Source organism: Carettochelys insculpta, chromosome 4 (assembly GCF_033958435.1).
Source record: "Carettochelys insculpta isolate YL-2023 chromosome 4, ASM3395843v1, whole genome shotgun sequence".
Classification (NCBI taxonomy): Eukaryota; Metazoa; Chordata; order Testudines; family Carettochelyidae; genus Carettochelys; species Carettochelys insculpta.
The window spans coordinates 87,373,389-87,400,033 of record NC_134140.1 but is presented as its reverse complement, the minus strand read 5'-3'; the positions used below and the strand labels follow the sequence as shown (position 1 = coordinate 87,400,033).

Sequence of the window (26,645 nt, the reverse complement as noted above, 5' to 3'; positions counted from 1 at the left end):
CATAGCCAGGGGCCTTTTGAAACAACCCCTCTGATTTTGAAAGCCTCTCCTTCCCATGATCAGATGAGAAGAAAGGACTTTCAAAATCAGGGGGCAGTTTTTATTGCTTAAATAAAATATAATTTCTCTCTTTCACATGTATAATTTCATCTCTTACACTCAATCTAAACTGGGAAATTCACTTAAAGACTTACAAGTGGCAGTCCAATTGTCACAATATTCATGTAAAATAAAAATATGTTGGCTGTGATTTGATATAAAATTACATAATTATAACAGCAATTGAGCTTCGTTTTAACTTATGTAGTCTTTAAAGATAGTCTGATTGCATACCTAGAATAATTTCTATATTCACATTGTTGAGGACCTTGTGTAATATAACAGTGCAGTTCTGTTTTAAAAAAAAAAAAAAAAGTCTAAGGGCTGTCAACCATATCAGCATCATTAACAGCTTCAGCCTAAATAAGAAACTACAGCCAGCAACAGTGATGAATAACACAGAATATTATGAGCTTCTTGCATTAAGAAACTGACCTTAAAAATAGGTAGCTTTGGATCAGATTTTCAAAAACACAAGTCCTGTTGAAAGTCACTGGGACTTGTACTCCTAGATCTCCCTCTTTATTGTTTATAACACTGAAATATAATAGACCCATTCTCTGGGTGAAATTCTTGTCACATTAAAGTCAATAGCTAGACTCCCATCAACTTCATTAGGACTGGAATGAGACCCTCTGGCTGTTTTCTTCTCTCAGTCTTCTCTCTCAGGCTCTATGGCCTGCCATGTTTTGGATGCTGTTTTCTGGTTCCCCTTATGCTCAATTTACTGTTTTGTATAGTCTGCGCATCTCAAAGTTGGTGCAATTTAAATGGCAATAAGTTTTCTTCATATAGTATTTGCATAATTGTTTATGTGAAATTGCGTTTGATCTAATGCAATGGCAGTTCCTTTTTAGAAAGCGAGCCTTCACTTCTAGAATTCAAACCATTCAGTAGTGGGCCATTGGTTGGTGGATTTGTATACCGAGGTTGCCAATCTGAGAGACTTTATGGAAGTTATGTGTTTGGAGACCGCAATGGGTAGGTTTCTTAAAATCACAGTCTTAATATATATTCAGTTTAAGCAACAATAATATTTTACATGTTTGCATATTAAAGTAGTTCTGCAAACTTTGCAGTGTGGCAGTGCAATAGAGGAATCCCCAGTTTTGGAAATAAGATAGGGACCACTACTTTTTGAATCATAGCATTCTAGCAGACAACAACAGAGGTGACATGTTTGATCTCTGGAGAAGACCGAAATGCAGATATGACCCCAAATGCTCCGTGGGAACTCCATAATCCATCCTGATCTCCAAACACCTATGCCCTTGCTTAACACTAAGTACACAAATAGTGCCATTGACTTCATTGGATTTAGGATTTAAGCACGTAATTATGTTTACAAGATTGGGATTAACCAGCTAACTGCACCGCTTTCAATTTTGGAATCTCATGGAAATACCAGTGATCACAGGAGCTGACAGCCCCTGTGAGCCCCTGGGCAAAGTGGGGTCGGTTCCATGCTCCCTGAAGGGGCAGGACTTCAGACAGATGGGGTGGGGCTAGGGGCAAACAGCTCTCTGTGCAGCATGGGGCACGTTGTCCCATTTCACTGCCAGCCCTCAGAGCTTTAAAGTGCACACGGCGCAGCACTTCAGTGATTTAAGGGGCACAGGACTCTGGCTGCAGAAGCTTTGAATCTTGCAATATCATGGAAACATCAGTGACCACAGGAGCCTCTGTGGGCCCCTGGGCAAAGCAGGGGAGGCCAGCTCCAGCTTCCTTCCCCACATCAGCAGGCCTGTCCACGATGATGAAAAAGTAATACTTTCTGGTGAATAGGTGCAGTTCTGTCACACCACACAAGAAGAATGTTTAGTACCCACAGGCAAGAGAAATACTTCAAAAAGATTCTTCAGAATATATATATATATAGAGAGAGAGAGAGAGATTTTATACTATTCTGCAACACTTAGATACTGAGCTATATGAGTAAGGGTGACAGAATGAATGTTATGCTTTTTTTCTGTTTATACACTGCACACTGTGAAATTATACTGTGATTTGTTTTACAGACACATCCATGGAACTACTTACTATGAACTCTTTTTATTATCTGGACATTTCACAGTCTCTTTTCAAATGTTATATAACTGTTTGCCTTTTGTGTGTCTGATTACAGGAATTTCTTAACACTGCAACAAAGTCCTGTGACTAAACAATGGCAAGAGAAACCTCTTTGTCTTGGCAACAGTGGCTCGTGTAGAGGCTTCTTTTCAGGTCACATCTTGGGATTTGGTGAAGATGAATTAGGTATAGTAGAAAAACTCTTATAATTTGTAAAACAGATCTCACCAAAATATGCTGTGCCACACAGTATTATAGTATGTATTTAATTGTATCCATCTCTACAACATAGCAACAGGACAGTGAGCATGAGGTAGCAGAAGGCGTGAATGTCCCTATTTTCAATATCTACCTGAATACACAGGGTATGAACTTAAGTAAAAGGCACAAATGTAGTTTAAGGTCCACAAGCATGAGACACTCCTCAGAAGGAGGTCAAGAATTGAATGAAAATAGCTAAATGTCATTATTCCTTATGTGTCAGCTCTTAATATGCTCATTCAGGCTAACTTGATTTTTTGTAAAGGTCAATGAGAGATTTTCTTAAATTAGTAACTGATTTATATTTGCTTCTCAACACTCACTTCAACAATTATCTATGGAAGTTCAGTGCCATAATGGCACTGAGGGGCAATAGCCTTTCACCTTTAGAAACCTGATTTCAAATCCTGAATTTGGTATAGAGGAAAAATGAGTTTGATTTCACGCTCATGACATCAAAAGATGATTAAATCCATTGACACAATTGGCAGGCATGACTTCTTAATAGATGCAAGGATTTGAGTGACAATGGAGCTACAATTCAGTACTAAGGTGCTTATTACAGAATCACATAGCATGTTTGCACAGCATCTGGCTCTAGTTGATGCTGCTCCTTTGTTTTCATGAACCACAAATGCACACATAACACAGCCTTGAGAAAGGAAGAAACTTCATGTTATATGCTTTCCAGAATCTATAGTTTTTAAATTGTATGAATATTTGTCAGAACAGCCCACAGGAAGTTGGTCATCTTAGTAATAAAAGATTTATCACATATGGCAGATTCACCTCACAAAAAATAATTTACGTTTATATAACTCTATATTTCAATAGTAAATCTATTGAACAGGCAAATGAAATTTTTCTACCCCCAAATTTTGAAGTTTTATCTAAATTTTGAATTTCAGAAATCTTCAGGTAGCTCTACAAAATGTCAGAAGTGAAGAATTAGATTTCAATTTGCAAGACAAAATTTGTGTCACGTTCATAGTTTTAATTAGTGAGATTTTTTTCATATGTTTTCAAAAAGTACAATCACATTTTATTTTCCACTGATGAAAGGTATTTATTTAATGAGGTCTTTTGTTGTCTTGCAAACAGAGCTAGATGGTGAAACAGGTACAGAATATTACTGAAGAACTCTAATTTACTTGATCTGTTTCTTTAACAGGTGAGGTATACATTTTATCAAGCAGCAAAAGCATGACACAATCTCACAATGGGAAACTCTACAAGATTGTTGACCCCAAAAGGTAAGCATTGCTTTCTTTATTCACATCACAGACTCTTATTAACCTGCTCAAGGACAGATTGATCTAACTACCTGGGCAAAATATGCAATAAGTACTCTGTGAAACAGAAAAAATTACTTATGCTTCACTTTCCCAAGTAGCTCCAAGTACCTTAGAGATGTGCTGTTTTCTTCCCCTGTAGCTCCTTCAGATCAAGCCTGCGTCATCTTAAACTCCTTACACCCTTTATCCTGCAAAACTGAACTCAATGCTAGCACAAAAGGAAAGGGAGCAACAACCATTGTATCAGTTATACCAATTACTTCCACCCAACCACCCTTCAGAGTGCTATTAGATTCATTCATATTTGCCCACTGCTTAGATTTACTACTTTACCGCATTTTCCTGTGACCAGCCAGCCAGTCATGCTAGCCCATTCTTATCTTATCACTGCTCCTGAGACCAATTTGTCTTCTAATCAGAGCTGAAATTCTGAAAGTTGTTGGTAGCACACATGATAATGATGTGAATGTAATTAATTGCATTTAGAACCATGTTTATTAGTTACATTACAATTTTAATAATTTTTTACTATCCTAGCTATATTGCTATTTTTTATACATTGCAATTATTTAGAAAGCAGATGTGACTGCAGTCTGTCAATCAAGATTACTACATATGTTTTATTTATACTTTCTACTATTAAAACATTTTTTCAACACAAATCTTGCCAGTCTCATTTGGATTGTTTAGTCTGTTGGTATAGGGGTTTAAGTGAATTTTACACTTTAAATCCATTATTAGTATCCAATTACAAGAGGCTGCCTTGTTTGACCTTGGTTTTGTGTGCTTGATGCCTTGTCTAGTAGGGTGGTCTCAAAATGACATACCTGAAAGGCCAGACCTCCCATTGCATGGCTCCTGCTTAGCTAATTTTTGTGTGGGCAGGGGGTTGAAGATGGGGGGGAGGAAAGATTTACATTTAGTTACTGAAGAAAGTAACCTGAGTGATATAGACTTTGTCTTTGTACATTAGCATACATTTGAAATTAACTGGATTGTGGCAAAGTACATAATTTTCGACAAAAGAAGGTTTGTTGTTCGTTTTTAACTATTATCACGGTAGAATTTCTTTTTAGGTAAACTGGGCATCTTGGCATGTAAGCATTAAGTTTTCATTCATTGCTAGCATGATCAGGTATGCATTTAAGAAAGTGAAAGCCTTTGAAAAAATGTAATGCATAATGTACCATACAGTATATAGATTTTCATCTCCATACAGCTACAATTTACCATTTGGGGGACGGCTAGCTCAGTGGTTTGAACATTGGCCTGCTAAATCTAGAGTTGTGAGCTCAATCCTTGAGGAGGCCATTTAGGGACTGGGGCAAATAGATGTCAGGGATGGTGCTTGGTCCTGCCCAGCGGGCAGGGGACTGGACTAGATGACCTCCCGAGGTCCCTTCCAGTTCTAGGAGATGGGTATCTCCATTATTTAAAAAAAAAATTGTTTCCAATAATGCTCACCCTGTGCTAGCTGCTGTACAAATGCACAAAAGTGCAATCCTTGTGGGAAGAGTTTTAAGGCTTAAAAAAAAAGAGGTGTAGTGAGCTGTATCTAGTGGAGTCTTCTGACCTTACTTTCTATAGCAAGGCTGCCTGAGTCCCAGCTGGTGTGGGGTTTGTCAGTCCTGCCCCCGCCCACTGCAGGGGCTCTGAGCAGAGCAACCGTGGGGGGAAATGCCAACCCCGCACGATCCGTTCACACCAGGAGGCAGCTGAAATGTTGCTTCTTCGCCTGAATGGGCTGGCAGGGAGCCCATCCCCACTCCCTGCTGTAGCAAGGGGGAGGGAGGGAGCCTTTTGTAGCTGTACGCTGTACCACCAAATTAGATATCAGGAATGGTAACATACAAAAACCTGTAGGAGAACATTTCAATCTCTCTGGACACTCAGTAACAGATTTAAAAGTAGCCATTCTGCAACCAAAAGCTTCCAAAAATAAAAACTCCAAAGAGAAACTGCAGAGCTGCAATTCATTTTCAGACTTGACACCATCAACCAAGGATTGAACAGAGGCAGGGAGTGGCTGTCCAATTACCAAAGCATTTTCTCCTCCCTTGATGTTCACACCTCCACATTAGCTACTGATAATGGGCCACATCCCCCCTGACTGAATTGACCTGTTTTATCCTCTCTTGATGGTCACAACTCCACATTAGCTGCTGACAATGGGCCACGTCCTCCGTGACTGAACTGACCTTGTCAGCTCTGGTACTCCTCTTGACTGGGATTCCCTCCTTTTCATAAGCCTATATATTTGGTCTCTCTTCTGGACCCACTCATGCATTTCACTAAGTGGGTCTCTTCCCACGAAAGCTTATGCTCCAAGATATCTGTTAATCTATAAGGTGCCACATGACTTCTTGCTGTTTTTGAAGATACAGACTACCTTGGCTACCCCTCTGGTACTAGTCTCATTGAAATGTGCCATGTAACTGGAAAGGTTGGGAACTGGGGAGTTCTAGAGTATGATTGTCTTACATGGCAATCAGGCTGAGTGAAATCAGAGATGGTTTACTCTGAATTATGGTTTCAGATCATTCAGCTTTCTGTATCAAGCCCTGAGAGAGTAGTTATTCTATTTCATGTGGTCTGTTTTGGTTGACGTTAGCGAATCCTGAGTGAGATGGGCTACGTCTACATGTGCACGCTACATCGAAATAGCTTATTTCGATGAATAACGTCTACACGTCCTCCAGGGCTGGCAACGTCGACGTTCAATTTCGACGTTGGGCAGCACCACATCGAAACAGGTGCTGCGAGGGAACATGTACACGCCAAAGTAGCACACATCGAAATAAGGGTGCCAGGAACAGCTGCAGACAGGGTCACAGGGCGGACTCAACAGCAAGCCGCTCCCTTAAAGGGCCCCTCCCAGACACAGTTGCACTAAACAACACAAGATCCACAGAGCGTACAACTGGTTGCAGACCCTGTGCATGCAGCATGGATCCCCAGCTGCCGCAGCAGCAGCCAGAAGCCCTGGGCTAAGCGCTGCTGCACACGATGACCGTAGAGCCCCGCAGGGGGTGGAGAGAGAGCGTCTCTCAACCCCTCAGCTGATGGCCACCATGGCGGACCCCACTATTTCGATGTTGCGGGACGCAGATCGTCTACACGTGCGCTACTTCGACGTTCAACTTCGAAGTAGGGCGCTATTCCCATCCCCTCATGGGGTTAGCGACTTCGACGTCTCGCCACCTAACGTCGATTTCAACTTCGAAATAGCGCTCAACACGTGTAGCCATGACGGGCACTATTTTAAAGTTGGCGCCGCTACTTCGAAGTAGCGTGCACGTGTAGACGCGGCTATGGAGTGATTGTGTCTGTGCAGAAGACCTAAGCCTGTGCTAGGATGGTGACATAGCAAACATGCTAGGCAGAGGCCACTTTCAGACAGAAAGTACCTGAAGCCATAGTCCTTCTTCTGACAAACTTAGGCCATGTCTACACTTGGCCAAAATTTCGAAAGGGCCATGCTAATGGCCAAATTGGAGAATACTAATGAGGAGCTGAAATGAATATTCAACACCTCATTAGCATGCTGCCAGGCACAGCACTTCGAAAGTACCGTGTTTTGATCGTGCATGGCTCGTCTACATGGGGCCCTTTTCGACATGCATCAGCTGATAGGAATAAGGGGATTTTGATGTTTGCAAGGTTCTTTCAAAAAGGGCCCCATTTAGATGAGCTGTGCATGATTGAAACATGGCACTTTCGAAGTGCCACGGCCGGCAGCATGCTAATGAGGCACTGAATATTCATTTCAGCACCTCATTAGCATTCTCTGATTTGGCCATTAGCATGGCCCTTTCAAAATTTTGGCCAAGTGTAGGCACAGCTCTAGTGTTGCAAGGAAAAGTGCAATAGATATTCAAACCTCTATTTCTGATACAGGAGACTGAAGAGGTACCCTCACACACTGGGGAACATGGAGGTAAGAAAGAGACATGCTATGAGTATACAGAATTCTACCGTCAAATATTGTTAGCTGGTATGCAGAGACAATGACAATTATTGCAGAGTTGTCTAGTATGCATGCAGTGATGTGCAGGTTTTCTGACACACCTAGACAAACTTCTAGAAAGTGTTGGGGAGGAGCCTGTGGCAGTGGCATATGCTGCTATAAATCAGACAGAGATGTAAGCGATTAATTTTGAAAGTCAAAGTCAGATTACTGGGAAGGGTTAAATCCAGGCCTGTATCCTTTCTTTCCCTCACATACCTCTGGTTCCATATAATAGACGGAAGGAACTTAAGCATCTCATTGGCAGAAGAGATGGTCACTTTTTAGGCATGAGGGAAGGAAGAGGGTATTAAAAAAGATATAATTAAAATGGAACCAGACTGCTGACAAGGAAAATAAAGATGAGTAAAATTAAACTTCTTGTCAGAAGAAAGCTGAAAGATACTGAGCTGCCCAGAGTCATCTTGTGAAGATATCAATAAGAAAGCATACAATTCGGTATCTAGTAGGGAAGGAAAGATCAGTAATGGGGCATTCAATAAAATTTCAGATTAAAAAAAAATATGTACAAATAGTCACACCATCAAAATTAGGGTTGCTTTAGATGAACGGTTAGCACACAATATGCTGGGGTGTAAATCTACCACGCTGCACATTAACTTCCAGTGTACACCATTCTGCACTATGCTAAAAGTTTCAAATTCAGCTTAGAAAGTGCTCTGAAATCATTAGTTGTGTCTACACTGGCAAATGATGCAAACGAAGGGTGTATTAAAATCTCACACCTCATTAGCATATCCCCATGAAATCTCACTTCCAGAAGATCCCCTTCTGGAAGCAAAGCTGCTGTGTAGATGGGGCTCCTTCAAAAGGACATGGGAGGTCCTTCCAAAGGAAATCCCCCTTCCAGAAGCAAGATCTCGCAGGGATATGCTAATGAGGCATGAGATATTTTAATCCACACTTCATTTGCATCTTCCGCTCTGCTTATTACCATGCCCCTTACAGAAGCAGGGGATGAAGGGGTGAGTGTAGAGGCAGCTATTGTGTTGAGTGGCTAGGATAGAAGGACAGTGAAAATGGTCAGATATACGAAAAGACTTCTATGTATAAAGAAAGGGTGTAAAAAACATAACTTGGTGTAGATACAAGATGAATAATAAGTAATATATAAAGAAAAAGAATGGTTTGTGGTAGGTCATTTGAGCACTGCCATTTATCCTCACAATGATCAAAAATATTCAATTAAGAAAAACTGAAAGGTAATGCACAACAAACAGAACAAAAGAAAATCTCTGCCCCAAAGAATGTATAATCTAAGTAGAAGACAAGTGACAACAGATGGAGATAAACCCCAGGGGGTAGGGGGAGTACATGGAAGCGAGGCAATATTGGTCAGGAAGAACAACAATGTTCTCACCTCAAGCATTGCCACGTGTTTTGGAGGTATCTTCATCATCATGATGCTAGCTAAGAATAATGCACACCTACCCAGCCCCAAACAAGAGACAGAGAGAAAACAACTAGCAGGAGACAGCTACACTACATACTTTACAGCTGTACTGCTGTAGCTGCTCTAATACAAGGTCTCTCTTGTAGCTGCTCGGTGCTCACAGGAAAGAACTCTCCCACTGACATAATTTAACCACCCTCCAACGAGCAGCGGTAGCTGCGTCTGTGGGAGATCACATAATGCTTTTATTGATTAAACTTATGTTGGTTGGGGGGTGGGGTTTTTTCACACACCTGATCAACAAAAATTTTGCCGACACAAGTGCCAGTGTAGACAAATCCTTACGCTCTTATGCTTCAGGACTGAACTAAAACATTGCTTAGCGTTAGACAGAAACTCACCAGACGTAGACATTATCATTATTCATTTTAAGGAAATCCATTTCCTCCTCTGAAACATAGGCCGCGTCTATGCTAGGCTTTTCCTTTCAGAAGGAGCACGGTAACGAGCAAGTTGGGAAGATGCTAATGAGGCACTGCCATGAATATGCAGTGCCTCATTAGCATAATGGCAGCCATGCACAATTTGAAAGTGCCGCCCATGTAGATGGGAGCTTTTCAAAAGGACCCCCCCCCCATACACACTTCAAAAGCCTATTTGGTTTAAAGAAGAAGGGGTTTTCAAAGTCTGGGGGGGTCCTTTCGAAAAGCCCCCATCTACAAGTGTGCAATTTGAAAGCAGCTAATGAGGCATTGCATATTCATATCATTGCATATTCATAGCAGCATTTCATTAGCATCTTCCCAACTCACTCATTACCATGCACAATTTGAAAGTGCCGCCCATGTAGATGGGAGCTTTTCGAAAGGACGCCGCCCCCCGACTTCAAAAACCTATTTGGTTTAAAGAAGAAGGGGCTTTCAAAGTCCGGGGGGCTCCTTTCGAAAAGCCCCCATCTACAAGTGTGCAATTCGAAAGCAGCTAATGAGGCATTGCATATTCATAGCATTGCATATTCATAGCAGCATTTCATTAGCATCTTCCCAACTCACTCATTACCATGCCCCTTCCAAAAGGAAGGGTCTAGTATAGATGTAACCAAACAGTATTTGACACAGTCTAAAGGAAGATTTGAACTACGCAGACAATTGTTCTGATCCAGTATAGCAATTCCTTAGTCCCTGTTTATTTTTGAGGAAAATGGCAGTATTTAATATCTGAGCAGGAGCTCCGGGCACATTCAAGGAATTACTCTTCCCCATGCATTGTTTAGTCTTCACAGTTCTGGACTACAGCAGGTCTGCAAAGCATCTTTGGGCCTTGCAGGAACCTGTGCTTGCTCCTTTCAATTGGATTGAGCCCTAACCTTGCAGAGCCCAACAAACTTGTTCTGTTCAGTTTAGCAATCCTTTTTGACACTTCTGGGATTTATGGTATCAGAAGAATATTTACAAATTAATTTATTCCAAACATTAAAGACTGTATCTGGGGCACTTTATCTCATTCAGGTGATATGAAACCAAGGATAAAGCTGTTCCCAAGAACTTCAGTTGTTATGTCTTTTAAACACAACTGTCTCATATGCCAGCCAGGCTCCTGCAATCTTCCAAAACATGCAGAAACAATAGTTAAGGTTAGTGACAGATGAGAAACATAGACAGAAATGTACAGAATTAGACCCATTCTCCAAAAACAGTCCATGTTTGATGGCTCAGAGAAAACACTTATTAAAGCTGTCAACAAAATGAGCCATTTTATTGGTGCACCCAGCCAGGTAAGCCATACAATCTCCTTCTATCCAAAAAGTTACTATCCCTCTAAGTCATTTAAGAGACTGGAAAGTCAGAATTAATGTGATTATATTTAGCTTAGTCTTAAAATGCAAAATTCTTATCTCATTTACCTAGCCACATGCAGTTACTATTCCCCTAAGAGATACTAAAGAGAAATTAAAGTTCATAATAAATACCAATCTAGAGATTTACCCTTTACAGGAGTGCACCACAAATAGTCCTTTGTAACCACCATGGAAAACCAGGTTTTTGGTTTTTTGTTTTTTTAAAATCACAGCACAATGCACTGACTGTAAAGGTTTTGTTTTCATTTTCTTACTGTTTCAAGCATTGGGTATTAAAGAGCTTTCACTTTTTATCACTTTATAAGGGGAAAAACAGTTCAGTTTGTCTTTTGACTATTTTCTGGAGCCTGCAGGAAGCCAATTCCTCTGCCATCCCAAAGAAAGTCACACATAATAGAGCAGCTTTAGCCCAGTCTTTGCCAATTCATCAGTCAAAGTGTTATGCAAGCGGGCCCCTAAATTGATAAATTCCCACAGTGCCTGTTGACCCAGCTGCCAAGTGCTCATGAAGCAGGTGTTGTTTTCATGACCACCCTGACAGTAATACAAACTGTTTAGCAGTTGCATTGACCTCTTAGCTATTAACATTGATACAGGCTTCACTAGGGACTAGTTTTCAAACATGACAGAATTTCTTAAGACGAGAGGTCATGAGCGAGCATACCATATAAGACGAGAGGTCATGAGCGAGCATACCATATAAGAATAATTTTATATGTTACTGATTTTAAATCTAAGAACAGAGGGGTTTTTCCACATTATTCCAGTGTAGTAAATCTGGAGACAAGTAATGAGCTTCTGGCTCGTCTCCCAGTACTTAAAGGATATTTTTATTTTAGAAACTGTACCTAAAGAGATGCGATATTTATTCCGTGACAAGTAGTAAATTATAATGAAACGAAACATTTTCTGTTGCAGTTTGCCCTAGAAAAAGAGTGAAACTAGGGTACATTTTGTATTCATGTATGTTGCTGCATCATTTAACTAAAGCTAATGTTTTGGGTGCAATGTAATTGAAGTGAAATATTCACCAGTCCACATAGCAGTGAAACTATGAGAAACACTCTGGATTTGCATGGGTATGCCTTATTCTTAGAACAAACAGAGATATATCTATGCTTTGTTTTACTCAACAAGCATTTTAAAAACACTGTGTCAAATTCAACCTTGATAGTACAAATTCAGTGGAATTAAATGAAAACTGAATTTTGCCTCCTCCATTCTATTGCTCCATGTATGCCCGAGTGTAATAGCAACACAGACTGCAACTTTCTGCAGGTCGTGGAACTATCAAGAGATTCATTAAAGATGTCATGAAAGAGGATTATTCTAATGCAAATTTTAATTTAGTAAAACAAGGTTTATATTTGCATTCCTTAACTCATATTAAATAATAGCAGAGGCTACACTTCTATTTGATGTACAGTAATGCACATGTAAATTGTTTTACTCTCCTGATGTCTCAGTTTGATGAGTATGTCAGGCCTTCATAAGACGAGTCCAAATGTAGCTTTTATTCCATGTGCCATCTACCACAATTGAAGTATACATTCATTAATCTGTGTACCAAGCAAGATACCTAACAATGTACTGTTTATATGAATAGCTCTTTCAGACAGAATCTGAACAATTCTTGTCACATAGTCATTGGCAGCAGCTTTATTGTGTGACTTCCTGTAGTTCAGATCTCACATAGATTACTGAGCTGTGGATATGAGAGTTGTATATGGATTAATAGCAGGGATGAAAGAATCTTTTCCCACAGTACATCATGTGGCTAGTGAGCAACTCCATGGCTATAGTCACCATGTCCTCTAACTTGGTAGAGGAGTAGGTGATACATTCATGAAGTCACTGACCTTAATCTGGTCCTGACTCCAAGGAGGGAAAATAAGTCAATAACTTTTATGGAGCCCCATCTGTTCCCTGTCCTGAACGTTCTATGTTAGGAGACACTCTAGCCAAAGCTACCAATATTGATGATGTGTGACAGATATTGAAAATTAATATTAGAATAAAAATTAGAGTTGTATTCACAAGATTCAACAGCACAGAGAAACATTTGAAGTTGTGTAAGTGATCAAACAGACTTATGTTGTGTGGCAGGGCCCCCCTCCTCTCCCTTCTAGAAGAGGAGTTAGGCAGCACCCACCTCTGCCAGTCTGGGCTGGCTGGTCTGTCCTTTCCCCCTTTGCCATGGTCAGAGCTTCAGTCTCACTAGGGGAGGGGAGCCTAGGTACTCTCCCACTGAGCTACTCCCTCTCCCCACTGTTGTCTCTTGTAAATGTTGCTTGTTCTTCTTATCTCCACTTCCCTACCTTGTTCATCTCCTCTCTCACCCTCTCCCTGCTCCCCTGACTGGATCAGTTTTTTAAGCCCTGCCAGCACCCCACCAGTGAGATCAGCTGGCCCTCCTTAATTAACTGCTGCCGCTCCCTATTGCATCCACCTGGGAGCTTAACTGGCTCTTTCTCTTCTTCCCCTAGCCCAGGCTGCATCCTGAGCTGCCATTCTCTCTTCCAGCTGGGGTCTTATGGCCTGACCCTGTTACAGATTATATAAAATACATTACTTCCACCACACTAGGAGAATACTAATAAGACTGCAGCTACCTGTCAGTGCTAATAAAGAGATAAAGCTGTTTGATTAATATAAAATGAATTAATTAATATTTTCAAGAATAAAAGTTCTCCATTTGGTTTCTATCATTTCTTAGGCTATTCTTTACTTCAAAATATTTTTCAACTAACTCGGCACATTTTCAATTCTACACAGCTCACTTATTCATACAAGCCAGACATCTGAGGCACACAATACTGAGGCACTTTTTGAAAGTTTGGCCCAGTGTGCCCATCTAAAATTAAGCACTTCGAAAAGAGGATATGGCAAGTCTCCCTACCTCGGCCCTTCCTGTGCCCTAGAAGACTTTCCTTTATCACTCCTTCTCCTGCCACCACAAATTATGTTTTTGTTTAATATTAAGTCCTTAACATGCACTTCTACCCAGAAAAGGGACTTTATGAAACTGCAACATGATACTTAACACATCCTGTTATATTTTACTACTGTGCTTGCCATCATCCATATAAATACCTAATCCTTATATAAAATCCTAATAAACAACTTGTAGCAATCATTTAACAGGTTAATTGTACATTATACAAAAAAGGCATAGGATTTACTTTTACCAGGGTTTTTTCCCCCATCAGTGCCCCCTTTTTTGACACTGAGAGAAGAGGTAAATAGGCACTCCCAACTTACAGGCCTGTTTTGAACAGTTCCGTCATGTTCCCTTTCATTCATCTCCTCTCTAAACAGTCCTAATCTTTTCATTTGCTCCGCACATGAATATTGTTGAAGACCTTCAAGTAGTTTTTAGCATCAGATTCCATGTTATTAATTTTTCTTAAGATAGGGCAAATGGAACAGACATCAGTATTTGGGGTAAGGACATATTGATACATAAAAAAACTAATGTTTTGAGTATTTCTTCCCACGCTGTTCACTATGCACCCTACCATATTAATTGTTTTTGACTGAGTAGAGTTTTAATTGTTGTCAAATAATTATCATTGTTCTTTTTCCTAATTTAAAACACAAGACTGTGTATGGGGTCACTTATTTCTTGCATCTGCCAATGCTGAATTTCATTTGCTATCAGTGCTACCCACTTACTTGGCTTTTTAGACCCATTGGGAGTTCCTTTACTAATCAAAGTAATTCTGCTCTGCATCCAGTCTCCCATTTCAAGCAGGATCTCATTCCAGTACTTGCTTACCCATCTTATTAGCAACTATATGGCTGTTCCAGAGAGTAAACTCTCTCAGTATCCCTACTTCAGTGGGATGCCCCCAAATGCCAGCTGCTAAATTCTTCCCCCATGACTTGAATGATTCACCAACCTTCCAGCAAATGTTATGCATGGAAATGCCTTCCCCACCACTGGCATCACTTCTGGAATTCATCCCCTTGTGGCCCAATTTTCATTAACAGATTCACCTCATCTAGTTGCCAGATGCTCCTAGGTCCCCTCCCCCTGGCACTCATTTAGTCCCAATCCATCAAATGAGCGAACACTCCCTTTGAGGCACCTGAAAATTTCTTCGAGTGGGTAAAAATATAGCTCAAATAAACACAAAGGTGCACCATGTGAATTTGAATGTATGATAAACAAATGAAAAGTTTCTCAATTTCTCAGGAAAAATACAAGGAAATAAAATGCAGAAAAATCATTGCTAACACAACTTCAAAGGTGGCTATTTAAACTAAAAACATGAATGCAACTGACAAATATGACAACAACATAGGTCTATATAGATAGTCAAGCCTTCATTTACTCTGAAATTATGTTATTCACCTATTCTTTGAGAAGAAAAGCAAAAGGCTTGCATGTACATGCTTCACAAAATGCCAGTTATGGTGCATGGAATTTTTTAAACAAAACATTGAAATGGATGTGAGCAGATTACAGATACTCCCAAATTAAAATTAGAACTATAATTAATAAATAATAAATAACTACACCTGAACCGCTTCATTAATAGAAAATTCTACAGCTTGGTTTAATTTTTCACTGAAAAGAATTCCACTGAATCTATATTCTTTAGGACTTTTTAATGTATTATGTGATCAATATTATGTTGCAATACAGCTTATTAGGTGCCAGAGTGCCTACCATTTTTTGTAAGGGATTTTTAAATACTATTTAAATCCAAAGATATAAATAAGAAAAATAAGTAAGTAGATGATGGATTACCTCACTTGCAGGCTGTTTAAGTTAAAGTCATGGAGATATATATTTTTCTTAAAAATCTTTGGTCACATGACTTCTGTAGAAAACACCGGAGTAATTTTTTAGCGCAGAATGTGTTCTGTGCTTTTGTAAATATTGAGTGCCACTGAACATCTAAAATACTGCTACAATGAACTCTTCCATATCCAGCAGCCCCGGGACAGGGAGGTTGCCAGATATTCAGCTATTCTGTATAACAGAGAGGTATACCTAGCAATGCATAACACTGAAGAAAACCAGATTAGATATTAAGAACCAAACAAAAATGTGTGCAGAATACTTTAGTTTACCAACAGTAGTATTGTATACTGTAAACTTATACTGTATTTGCTGTATTTATTTTGTATTTATTTTCACTATACTGTACTTACGGAAAAGGTAACAAAAATTTACTTATGGTTAAAATGCAGGTTATTTGAGTTCTGGATGCTAGAATGCCGGATAGGAAAGAGTTTACTGTATCTAGAAGCTGGCGGAAAAATTACATTACATAAAACCTACGACACTATAGAATCATGAAAGGAATGTTAGCGCTCAGTACAGGCTGAAGCTCTCTATTCCAGCACCCTCAGGACCTGGCCAGTGCTGAATGAGAGAATTTGCTGGACCAGTGGAGGCCAACATTGTCTAGCAGCATTACCAACACTCTCAGTGCTTACTGAATTTTTAGAAGACATTTAGGGGTAAATTACAGCTAAAGAGCAGCACACAACACTGAGAGCCGGGACTAGTGGCTGCAAACAAATTTTATGGGACCATGGGAAACTTGGCCACACCTATAATAAGTGGTCATCTGGCTAACTAAAATCCTGCCATATTATGGATGTTGCCAAATGAGAAAATGCCAGACTAAAGAGGGTCAATCTGTGGTAAATTCTTTCTCAGTTGAACTATATGCCTGTCAAAGTATACCCTCCATTTATAATGGTATCAAAATTACAGCAAAGTTTGATTTAATTATGAATGAATAAGGCAAAAAGTATCTTGAGTGTCACACAGAAGATGTAGAAAACATAAATTATGTTGTTAGATACTGGAAAATGGATGTGTGAGTCATAATATATGACAAAACATCCCCATTCAGAATGCTGCCTGAAGCTAAGAATCAGGCAGTTAGCTAGAAGAAAAGCCAATAGAAAAAGGAGGCAGAGGTAGATTTGAATCTGGAGTGTCTGTGAATCTTGAACAATAGTCTACAGTCTTGTTGGGTGACCTCCATTGAATAAGACCAAGTTTCTGAACAGAGGAGACAGAAAAGCAAGACAGGTGGAATTTTAAGATTTCAGTAAGATACACTCTTAGTCAGGAAAGGGAGGAAAGGCATAAAGACACAATAAGGCTGGCCAGTGCTGAACGAGAGAAACTGATGGACCAGAGGTGGTCGATAACTACCTGTTATTGAAGTCCTTTATCTTTGGTGCCTCTGTTAATGAAATTCATTAACACCCCATTATTGACTACATAATCTGTCTTTCCTACTGAGTAATAAAATAAGCTTTAGTTACCGCTCTACTTTTAAATGTTAAGCATTTTTGTATAAAAGATATATTAGCCCCCTGTAAAACCTTTAACTGTAGGATTTCAGCAGAAAAACTAAAAAAAAAACCCTCATTGCTTTACACATGTAATAGTGAGCTAAAAATGTGCAGTCTTGGACTCACAGGGCAATGTACAAGATGAACTAACAGATCTTTAACTTCTGTGCTTCTATGACATATGTAATGTGCCAACATTTTAATAAGTAGCTCCTTTAAAAATGTTCTGGCTTCATTTGGCAATACATGTTATATTCCTCACCAAAGTATACCATCAAAAAGACCCAGAACATCAATCGCATGTTCTTCTCCATCCCTCACAAAACCACCACTAACTCTGTATTCCCTCCAGTTCCCACACCTCCTAAAGATCCAGCTGTTTCACTAAGTCTGTAAATCCTGCTCTCCACCCACTATGCTTCCCTCTTTTCAATACGTTGTGACATTTTCTCTCAAGTGTCTCCCCTACTTGAAACTCCTTGAACTTCCCTTCATTTTCATTCATTTCAACATCCAGTTAATAACTGTTCTAATTTGTTTTACACACACACACCCTTTATTTCTCTCTACTGCCCTTCCAACTCCATGCACTCACCTAATGGCAGCTATCTCTTTCTCTCCACTCAACTGTTATTTTAATTTTCCACTGTTGATAAGAATTTTCTAAAGTCTGTTAATTTCCTTCATGTTCTTTCCAAAAATCTCTTCTGTCCATTTCCTGTACTTTTTTTCCTCTGCATCTCACCCACTGTTATTTAAGTATAAATTGTCTTGATTTCACAAGTATCTATTCTGTCTAGGCACTTTCCAAAATTTAAACCAGAATTAAAAACCTGAGAGGTCCCAGACCCTGCTCCCTGATTATAGAAGGGTGCAGCCCTTGATCACTTACCAAAATCTTGGAATGGCTCCCTCCATCAAACATAATTACCCACACTGACACAGCACATCAGCCACATCGTCAGCCACTAATGTGATATATGTCCTCATGTGCCAGCAATGGCTCCTTGTCATGTATATTGGACAAACAGAGTAGTCTCTGTGCCAAAGGATAAATGGACATGAATCCCCATTCCACCTGGAACCTTTCCCTGCAACAAAGCCTGCTGCCAGCTTTGTCCACATATCTCTCTGGAAATACCATCACTGGACCTAACCAGGTTACTCACAGAATCACGGGCACTTTCTCATGCTTCTCTACTAACATCATATATGCCATCATGTGCCAACAATGCCCAGATGCTTTGTATATTGGACAGACTTCTAACTCCCTTAGACAAAGGGTCAATGGGCACAAAACAGACATCAAAACACTCCAGATCCACAAACCAGTTAGTCAACATTTTAATGGAATGGGGCATTCTGTCAATGACCTAAAGGTATGTGTGTTACTGAAAAGGAATTATCACACCATTCAGGAAAGAGAAACAGCCGAGCTGGCTTTTATATTCAAATTTGGCACATTAACACATGGTTTAAAACGTGATGGGAACTTTCTGAGTCACTATAGGGGCTCGTCTGTATATTTGGCTCAGTCTAATTCTTGACCTTCCCCCCCACCCCTCCACTCTCTGATTTGTTCACCTTGATTATCTTTTTCTGATTTGTCCTCCTTGCTTACTGTTTTTGGTTCTCTGTGCCTTAAATATTGAGTCTGTTCTGGTCTGGCTATGGTCTGAAGAAGTGGGTCTGTCCCACGAAAGCTCACCTAATAAACCATTTTGCTAGTCTTTAAAGTGCTACTTGACTGCTTTTTGTTTTGGACATGAATCCGACACCAGGAGTGGTTATACAGACAAACCCGTAAGCAATCATTTTACCTCCCTGGGCATTCAATAATGGACTTAAAAGTAGCCATTCTTCTACAAAAGGATTTTACCACAAGATTCAGAGGGAGACGTCTGAACTGGAATTCATTTACAAGTTTAACACCTTTAACCTTGGCCTGAATAGAGATCTTAACTGGCTTATGCATTACAAGGGCAATTTCTCCACCTTTGACATTTGCAGGAATGAGACACATCCAACTTTATTTGCTTCATTAACTGGTTCTACTCGTGACAGTTAACTTCCTCTCCCCTAGTCCTTGCTATATAAACCCTGGATTCTGTTTTTCCACTCCATCGCCATCTGAAGAAGTAAGTTTTACCAATGAAAGGTCATGACCTAATGTATTTGCTAGTCTCAGGGTGCCACAGGACTGCTTGTTATTTATAAAATATATATGAAAAAAATGCAGTTGTTCCAAATCAAAGGCAGTCACACAAAACCAAAGTCACTATCCCTGACATATTATAGTGCCCTAGTTAAATCACCATTCAGCCTCCAGCTCCTCTCCTTATGGACCCCCAACTTTGCCAAATGGCTCTGAGACAAAGATGAGCTCTGCAGTGCTTCTGGAAGAATGCCAGGCTGCAGCAGACTTAAGTGTAGAAAGTGAATTCCAGCAGTCAGAAGGTTTAGCTCCTTTAAGCACTGCTGCTGATGTCAGTAGTGGCAGTATGGGCCCATGAAGAGAGGCAGCCTCTTAGTTAAACTGTTCCTAAACTATTTAGGGCCTTTTAAGATAAAATTAATTGCACAGCCTCAAAGTGGTCTCAGTACATATGGTTTAATTCTAAGAATTCCTTAGAAGATAGTTTGCATGAAATGATGCATTAGAGAGAAAATGGGTGAAGTGACATAATTTATTGGAACAACCTCTGTCGATGAGAGAACAGAAGAGATTCTAAAAGGTATTACTTCAGCTACCTGTCTCTCTAATATTCTGGGACTGACATGGCACCATCAACTTCCTTGAATGATGGTTATGAGAAAATGACTGCACCCTCAGAATCTTGTTTCCTGTGACATCAGTGGCAAAACTTTTATTGGTATATGTGACAGATATCTGTGATCACAACCACAGGCAGTATCTTTGGAGACCATATTGTGTTAAATGTATAAGTAGTTTACGTATTACCATGTGTCAGGTACTGTATGCAGTTCCTGGAGAGAGGGTAGTCACAGTGTCTGTAGGGGCTAAGAACAGTTAAGGACTGACAATGGTAGCATCCCCGTAGTGGTCTTGCTTATCCAAGTTCAAAACTGCTTTTTCCAGAAAACAAAGAAATGGCTTGTGTTAGCAAAAGGCTGGGTTTCAACTGACTCAGGGCCTTATTTCTGACACAGGAAATGGGCAAGACCTTCTGTCCCAGGAGCCGTCAACCCTTATAGAAGGGTTGGAAGGACTTTGACCTAGTATGGTCCAGTAAAACTGATGGATGATATCTAGCAAGCTTTTGGTATGTGCATAGGAATTTTTATTGTTTTTATATAGTTGCTATGTAAAGTTTTACCTTAAATATAAATACAGAATAATAGATTCACAGTATACTAGAACTGGAAGGCACCTCAAGAGGTCATCAAGTTCAGTTCCCTGCCCTTATGGCAGGACCAAGCACCATCTACATCATCCCTATAAGAGATATATCTAACCTGTTCTCAAATATCTCCAATGATGGAGATTCTACAACCACCCTAGGCAATTTATTCCAGTAATTAACCACGCTGACAGTTAGGCAGTTTTTCTTATTGTCCAAACCTTCCTTGCTGTTATTTAAGCCCCCTGCTTCTTGTCCTGTTTTCAGAGGCTAAGGAGAATAATTTTTTGCCCTTCTCCTTGTAACACTCTTTTAGATACTTGAAAGCTCTATAATGTCTCCTCTCAGCTTTCTCTTTTCCAAACTAAACAAATCCAGTTATTTAGATCTTCTCTGATCGGTCATATTTTCTAGACCTTTATTTATTTAAGTTGCTCTTCTCTGGACCATTTCCAGTTTTTCCATATCTTTCCTAAAATGTGGGGCCCAGAACTGGGCACAGTACTCCAGCTGAGGCCTAATCACTGCAGAGTAGAGCAAAATTACTTCTCGTGTCTTGCTCACAACACTCCTGTTGGTGCATCCCAGAATCATGTTTGCTTTTTTTCAACAGCATCACATTGTTGACTCATACCCAGCTTGTGGTCCACTATGGCCTTAGATCCCTTTCTGCAGTACTCCGTCCTAGGGAAGTCTCTTCCCATTTTGTATGTGTGAAACTGATTGTTCTTCCCTAAGTGGAGTACTTTGCATTTGCCCTTACTGAACTTTATCCTATTTACCTCAGACCATTTCTCCACTTTGTCCAGACCTTTTTGAATTCTGACCCTATCCTCCAAAGCACTTGCAACTCCTGCTAACTTCTACATCATCTACAAACTTGACAAGCATACTGTCTATGCCAGGGTCAGCAACTCCCAGCACAGGTGCCAACAGTGGCATGCAAGCTTATTTTCATTGGCATGCGAGATGGGAGCTCAGACCAACCCTTTCTCCTTCCTGCAGCCAGGAGCTTGCTCAAAGGCATACTGTCTGTGGATTACCAAAACCAGCTAATGCTACCAACCATCCCCTAAACAGTAAAGCTCTGCCTCTTAATTTATTTATCAATGAAGCTGTTTTAAGTAGGACTATTAGTGACTATAAAAATATCACCAGCACTCAGACTGCACTTGGAAGTCAAAAGGTCAGATTTCAGCACTCTGCCTTGGAAAGGTTGCTGAACCCTGCTCTATACCATTATCTACATCGTTTATGAAGATATTGAACAGAACTGGCCCCAAAACTGACCCCTGTGCAACCCCACTTGTTATTCCTTTCCAGCCTGACTGTGAACCATTAATAACTACACTCTGTGAAGAGTTATCCAACCAGTTATGCACCAACCTGATAGTAGCCCCATCTACATTGCATTTCCCTAGTTATGCTTGCTTAGAAAGAGCTGTGTTGTAACTGTAGGCAGTATACTGCTGATAGCGCTCAGGAAAAAAGGAAAGCGCAAGGACAAAGCTGTGGGTGGATTAGCTTTCTAAGGATATCACAATATAGGAGAGGGAAGGGTGCAGCCTTAAAACTAGTGGTTAGAAGGGAGAGAGACAAAAGTCACCACCCAGGAGAGGTAGTAACTGGGACCATAGACCCTAAGGGGTATGGGCCATGGAAGGGAACGCAGGTGAAGATACCCTGAAACTGTTACAGTTATTGATGAGAGTGGGAGAAGGCCTTTTATATGAAAAATGTTGTGCAGTGTGCATTCCATGTTCACTGGCAACCCTGGCTCTGTGAACGCAGGAAAAGGAATTCTATGATTCATGATATGGGTTGTAGAAGATTTCAACTGAGAGTATTCACATAATCCTTTTATATGAAAAGGAATTTGTTTTCACTTACAGTATTCATGTTTTCTATATGGGCCACTTTAAACAGCTTTCCTTAGAAGAAAAAAGAAAGCAAGCATTTTTCATTCCACATGTGAAAGCATTCTCTCTCCTTGACCCTGATTTTTAAATAAGTAATTGGCCCATATATTTTTCTACAGACCTTTTGTCCCTGAAGAATGCAAAAGAACTGCTCAGCCTGCACAGATACTGACATCTGAATGCTCAAGGCACTGTCGGAATGGGCATTGCTCTCCCACTGGAAAATGCTGCTGTAATCAAGGCTGGGAAGGAGAATTCTGCAGAACTGGTAGGTACTTAGGTTCATGGCAATGACTGAAAATAGCAATTACAGACCCCAAACCTGCCTTTAATGACTTGGTGAGATAAATTCTTTGATAAGGCAAATTTTCTGCAGCTTCTTGAAGCACAGAACAAACACAGTCTGATACCATGGTGATGGGTGAAGTAGAAGATTCCGGAGGAAAAATCTACAATAAGTAATATTTAAGACTACAATATGAGATCCTTAAGTACAGAATGTAGAGTTCCATTAAGTAATGGCAATAGCACGATAGACTACTTATTTTACCTTTCAACCATGTTATTAAATACAAATAGAAACTCCAGTAAGAGAAATTAGAAATCAGATTTCAAAAGACATGTAGATGCCTTATTCCCACTGAAATCAAAGGCAGTTAGGAAACTAAATACCTTGAAAAATCTGGTCCTATGTTCCTGAATCAGCAGTCTCCGCACACATAGAATTATCAGTGCCTTCAATAGGACTTATCAGCTCAGAGGGGGCTGAAGGATCTGTCCCTACAATTATGTTTTTGCATATTTTAAAGTCAGCCAGTCTGATGCGGTCTTTTATTAAAATATCTTTTCATCTTTATTTTATTTTTCCCTATAAGTTACTCTAGTTATTTTGATGATTAAGGAGAATTTCATAAGTATTTCAGCACAACATCTAAATGATAATTGTAAAATTTTTATAATCTACTGCGGAATTGCTCTGGGTTATAAATATTTATTTATCTTAAATCCATCAATTTGTTGCAAAGACTTTTTTTTTAAATCTATGTTCCACCTTTTTTTCTGGGACCCTGTGTATTGCTGACTGTGTCATCAATGGGAATAAAAGTTAATAAACAAAACCTAATCCCAGATCTGAGCCAAGGCTAATGATGGCTCAGACAAGAATGTGGCGATATAATGAAAAGAAAACATTAACAGATGCTGACAGGACAGCAGTAAGTGGGAAGAGACTCTGACACAGCAGCACAAAAGGGCACAGAACCCCTAAATTCTGCATGTCTGTATTTTGGTCAGTACCCCTTCCACTCTCCCTGCCTAAAGGGAGCTCCAGGAAGAAGCACTCTGGTATGAATTTAATGGAATGATTAAACATCTCGCCCACTCTCGTGGCTTGGCTGTAGGATGATCTGATATAGTCCAGCACTTGCAGCCTAGGAAATAGGAAGAATTCAGTCTTTACTGCTTGTCATATTGCACATAGCGATGGTGCTGAGGTGCCTGGATAGGACCCGGTGCCACTAACATATTCTAAATAATTAAAGTAAATAATTAGAAAGCAATAATCTGTCTCTAAGAGAGCCTATGTGTGAAAATTAAAAGAATGAAAACCAGGAGACCTGACATTTTACAGGTCTTTTTTGCCTTAGACATCAAAATATCATCTGGGTGGCATCATCTTGACCAAACAAACAAACATTTCCATTATAATATCCCAAACCAAGGGTTAAAAACATAACTCACCTGAAATTATTTATTTTTGGATTGGCTCATATGAGTTAGAGCTCAATATAATGTTCACAGTTAAAAAACCTGACAAAACTGAGTTACAAGAAGTACAATGCTACATTTTAAAGAGAAATAAAGAGCCTAAGGCCCAGCTATTTCAATATGTTTAGGCATTGATTGTTGATGGGATTTAAGCTGCTAATTGATTAACCCACTTTCAGGATGTAATTTCAGCTCCTAAATCAGTTTGGTGTTGCTAGGAGGAGCACCACAAAAGTTAAATTCCTTTTAAATGTGGAACTAAATGATTTAGGAACCTATGTCCCATTTTCAAAACTTCCTTTAGGCCAGATTTTAAAATATATTTATGTGTTGCTTTGCACAACACTGTAATGTCTACCTGACATAAGTGCCTAAGTCTCACTGAAAGTCACTGAAATTTAGGCGCCAAAGGACCTAAGTCCCATAGACTTTCAGTGAAACTTTGGCACCTACATTAATTAGACATTAGGCACCAAAGGACCAAAGTTACTTCTGAAAATGTGATTTAGACACCTAAACCAATCAGAACAATACCTAATACCTGGATACATCTGAACCCTGATGTTCCAAGGGTCGGAGTTACTTTTGAAAATAAGACTGTGGAGCCTACATAAATTAAGCAGGTTTGAAAATTTCCCCAATAAGTCAAGCAAACAATTACTTGTGAGACCCTCGTGGAAGTATGAAAACAGTATTTAGTTCCTTCTCAGCTTGAGGTATTCATTCTGCAATGTTGTAGAACAAGTTTGGTCCTTTGGAGATGTTAACTCCTTCATAGTCTATACTTCAAAACATTTTTTTATATTCTCGCATCTCAGTAACTGGTGCTAAGTAGCTCTAATGTCATGGGCATGCTTTTGATTTTTCTATTTCTTAATGTTATTTTCAGTCTGAAATGGAAACTTTTTCCCCCACAGCAAAATGTGATCCAGCATGTCGACATGGAGGTGTCTGTGTAAGACCCAATAAGTGCTTGTGTAAAAAAGGATATCTTGGTTCCCAGTGTGAACAAGTGGATAGAAACATCCGAAGAGTGACAAGGGCAGGTATTCTTGATCAGATCATAGACATGACATCCTATTTGCTGGATCTAACCAGCTACATTGTATAGCTCTGGGACTATTTGAATACTACATTTTCAATGGGCATTTATTTTGAATCCTGTCATGCTAAAAAGACTGTTATCGTGCTATAAACACCAGTGATTCAATTTACTTTTATTAATTTAACTATAATTACCAGATGTGTGCAGATAATTTTTGCATGTGTATATATACCCATACATCAGCACAGATGTATAGATGTGCAACACATAAACCCCTCCCATCATAAATGTGGTTGCATAAGTAGTGGAATTTTTAAAATATATTTTTTCAAATGAAATAGTTACACAGTGATTCCACTTTAAACCAAATTTTCAAAGGACTCTTATGATGTCATAATGCCTTCTTTGACATCCCTGCAATTTTATGTCTGTAACTAGCTGATTACAACAATAAAGTGGGAGGAGTTTTGAAACGTTACTGTATAAACTGCTGGATTTAATTAAATTTAGTTATAACAATTTTTAAATGAAGTGAACTATGCTATGAGATAATATTTCCAAACTCCTTAATGCATTCCTAAATTGTGAGATTGTAACCTTCACCTTCATCAATGTATCTCTATTGCAGAATGTTATGCACTTACTTCTTTATCTGGCATAGATGCAGAAAACTGGTTATCGCAGCTTAATGTCAAGACTGTTTCAAGTATTTAATAATTAAATTATAACAGCGTATTTCAAAACAAATCATCCTAGAAGGTCTGCTTTTTATCATATATTTTATTTAACATTGGGCACTGGGTTCATGTTACATATTTATATTATTTTATTTTATTTTTATAATATAGACATCACCTAGATGAAACAGCTTTACCATGTCCTGTAAAATACTAAAGTTACATTTTTCCACCAACTTAATTGGAATGACGGGGAGTGAGAGAGCAAACACTCTTAAATATGTTGTGGATCTAATCTAGAAATGTATCCTTGGGTCAACATGTATTCATTTACATCGGATGAAAAAGCAACCACCAACCAGTCTTTGTAGAATTCCAGCATACCATAAATTGCTTATAAAAATATTTTTCACTATAACAGAACTACCCAGACTATACATGATTAGACTGTTACAGATGTCTCACTGAATGGAACTTCACTGGACAAGAGCTCACTTTAGCAAATCTTGGCTACATAAGATGTCACTTGTGCAAAATTTATTTGA

General features: G+C 39.4%; 2 protein-coding genes across 3 annotated transcripts in view; one reads left to right on the top strand and one right to left on the bottom strand.

Moving 5' to 3' along the window:
- HHIP (hedgehog interacting protein) overlaps positions 1–26,150 on the top strand; it is a 97,251-nt gene extending 71,101 nt beyond the window's left edge. The window contains exons 9-13 of one of the 2 annotated variants that reach the window (XM_074991911.1): positions 957–1,080; positions 2,225–2,355; positions 3,602–3,683; positions 22,731–22,879; positions 25,296–26,150. In XM_074991911.1, coding sequence (XP_074848012.1) covers positions 957–1,080; positions 2,225–2,355; positions 3,602–3,683; positions 22,731–22,879; positions 25,296–25,489 — 680 coding nt within the window. In that variant the 3' untranslated portion in view covers positions 25,490–26,150. Of the gene's footprint in view, positions 1–956; positions 1,081–2,224; positions 2,356–3,601; positions 3,684–3,864; positions 4,000–22,730; positions 22,880–25,295 lie in introns of those variants that run through there. The other variant, XM_074991912.1, reaches the window with a different exon arrangement.
- The window catches only part of ANAPC10 (anaphase promoting complex subunit 10), a 406,696-nt gene that overhangs the window by 212,752 nt on the left and 167,299 nt on the right, over positions 1–26,645 (bottom strand). The gene's annotated exons all lie outside the window — the stretch shown is intronic.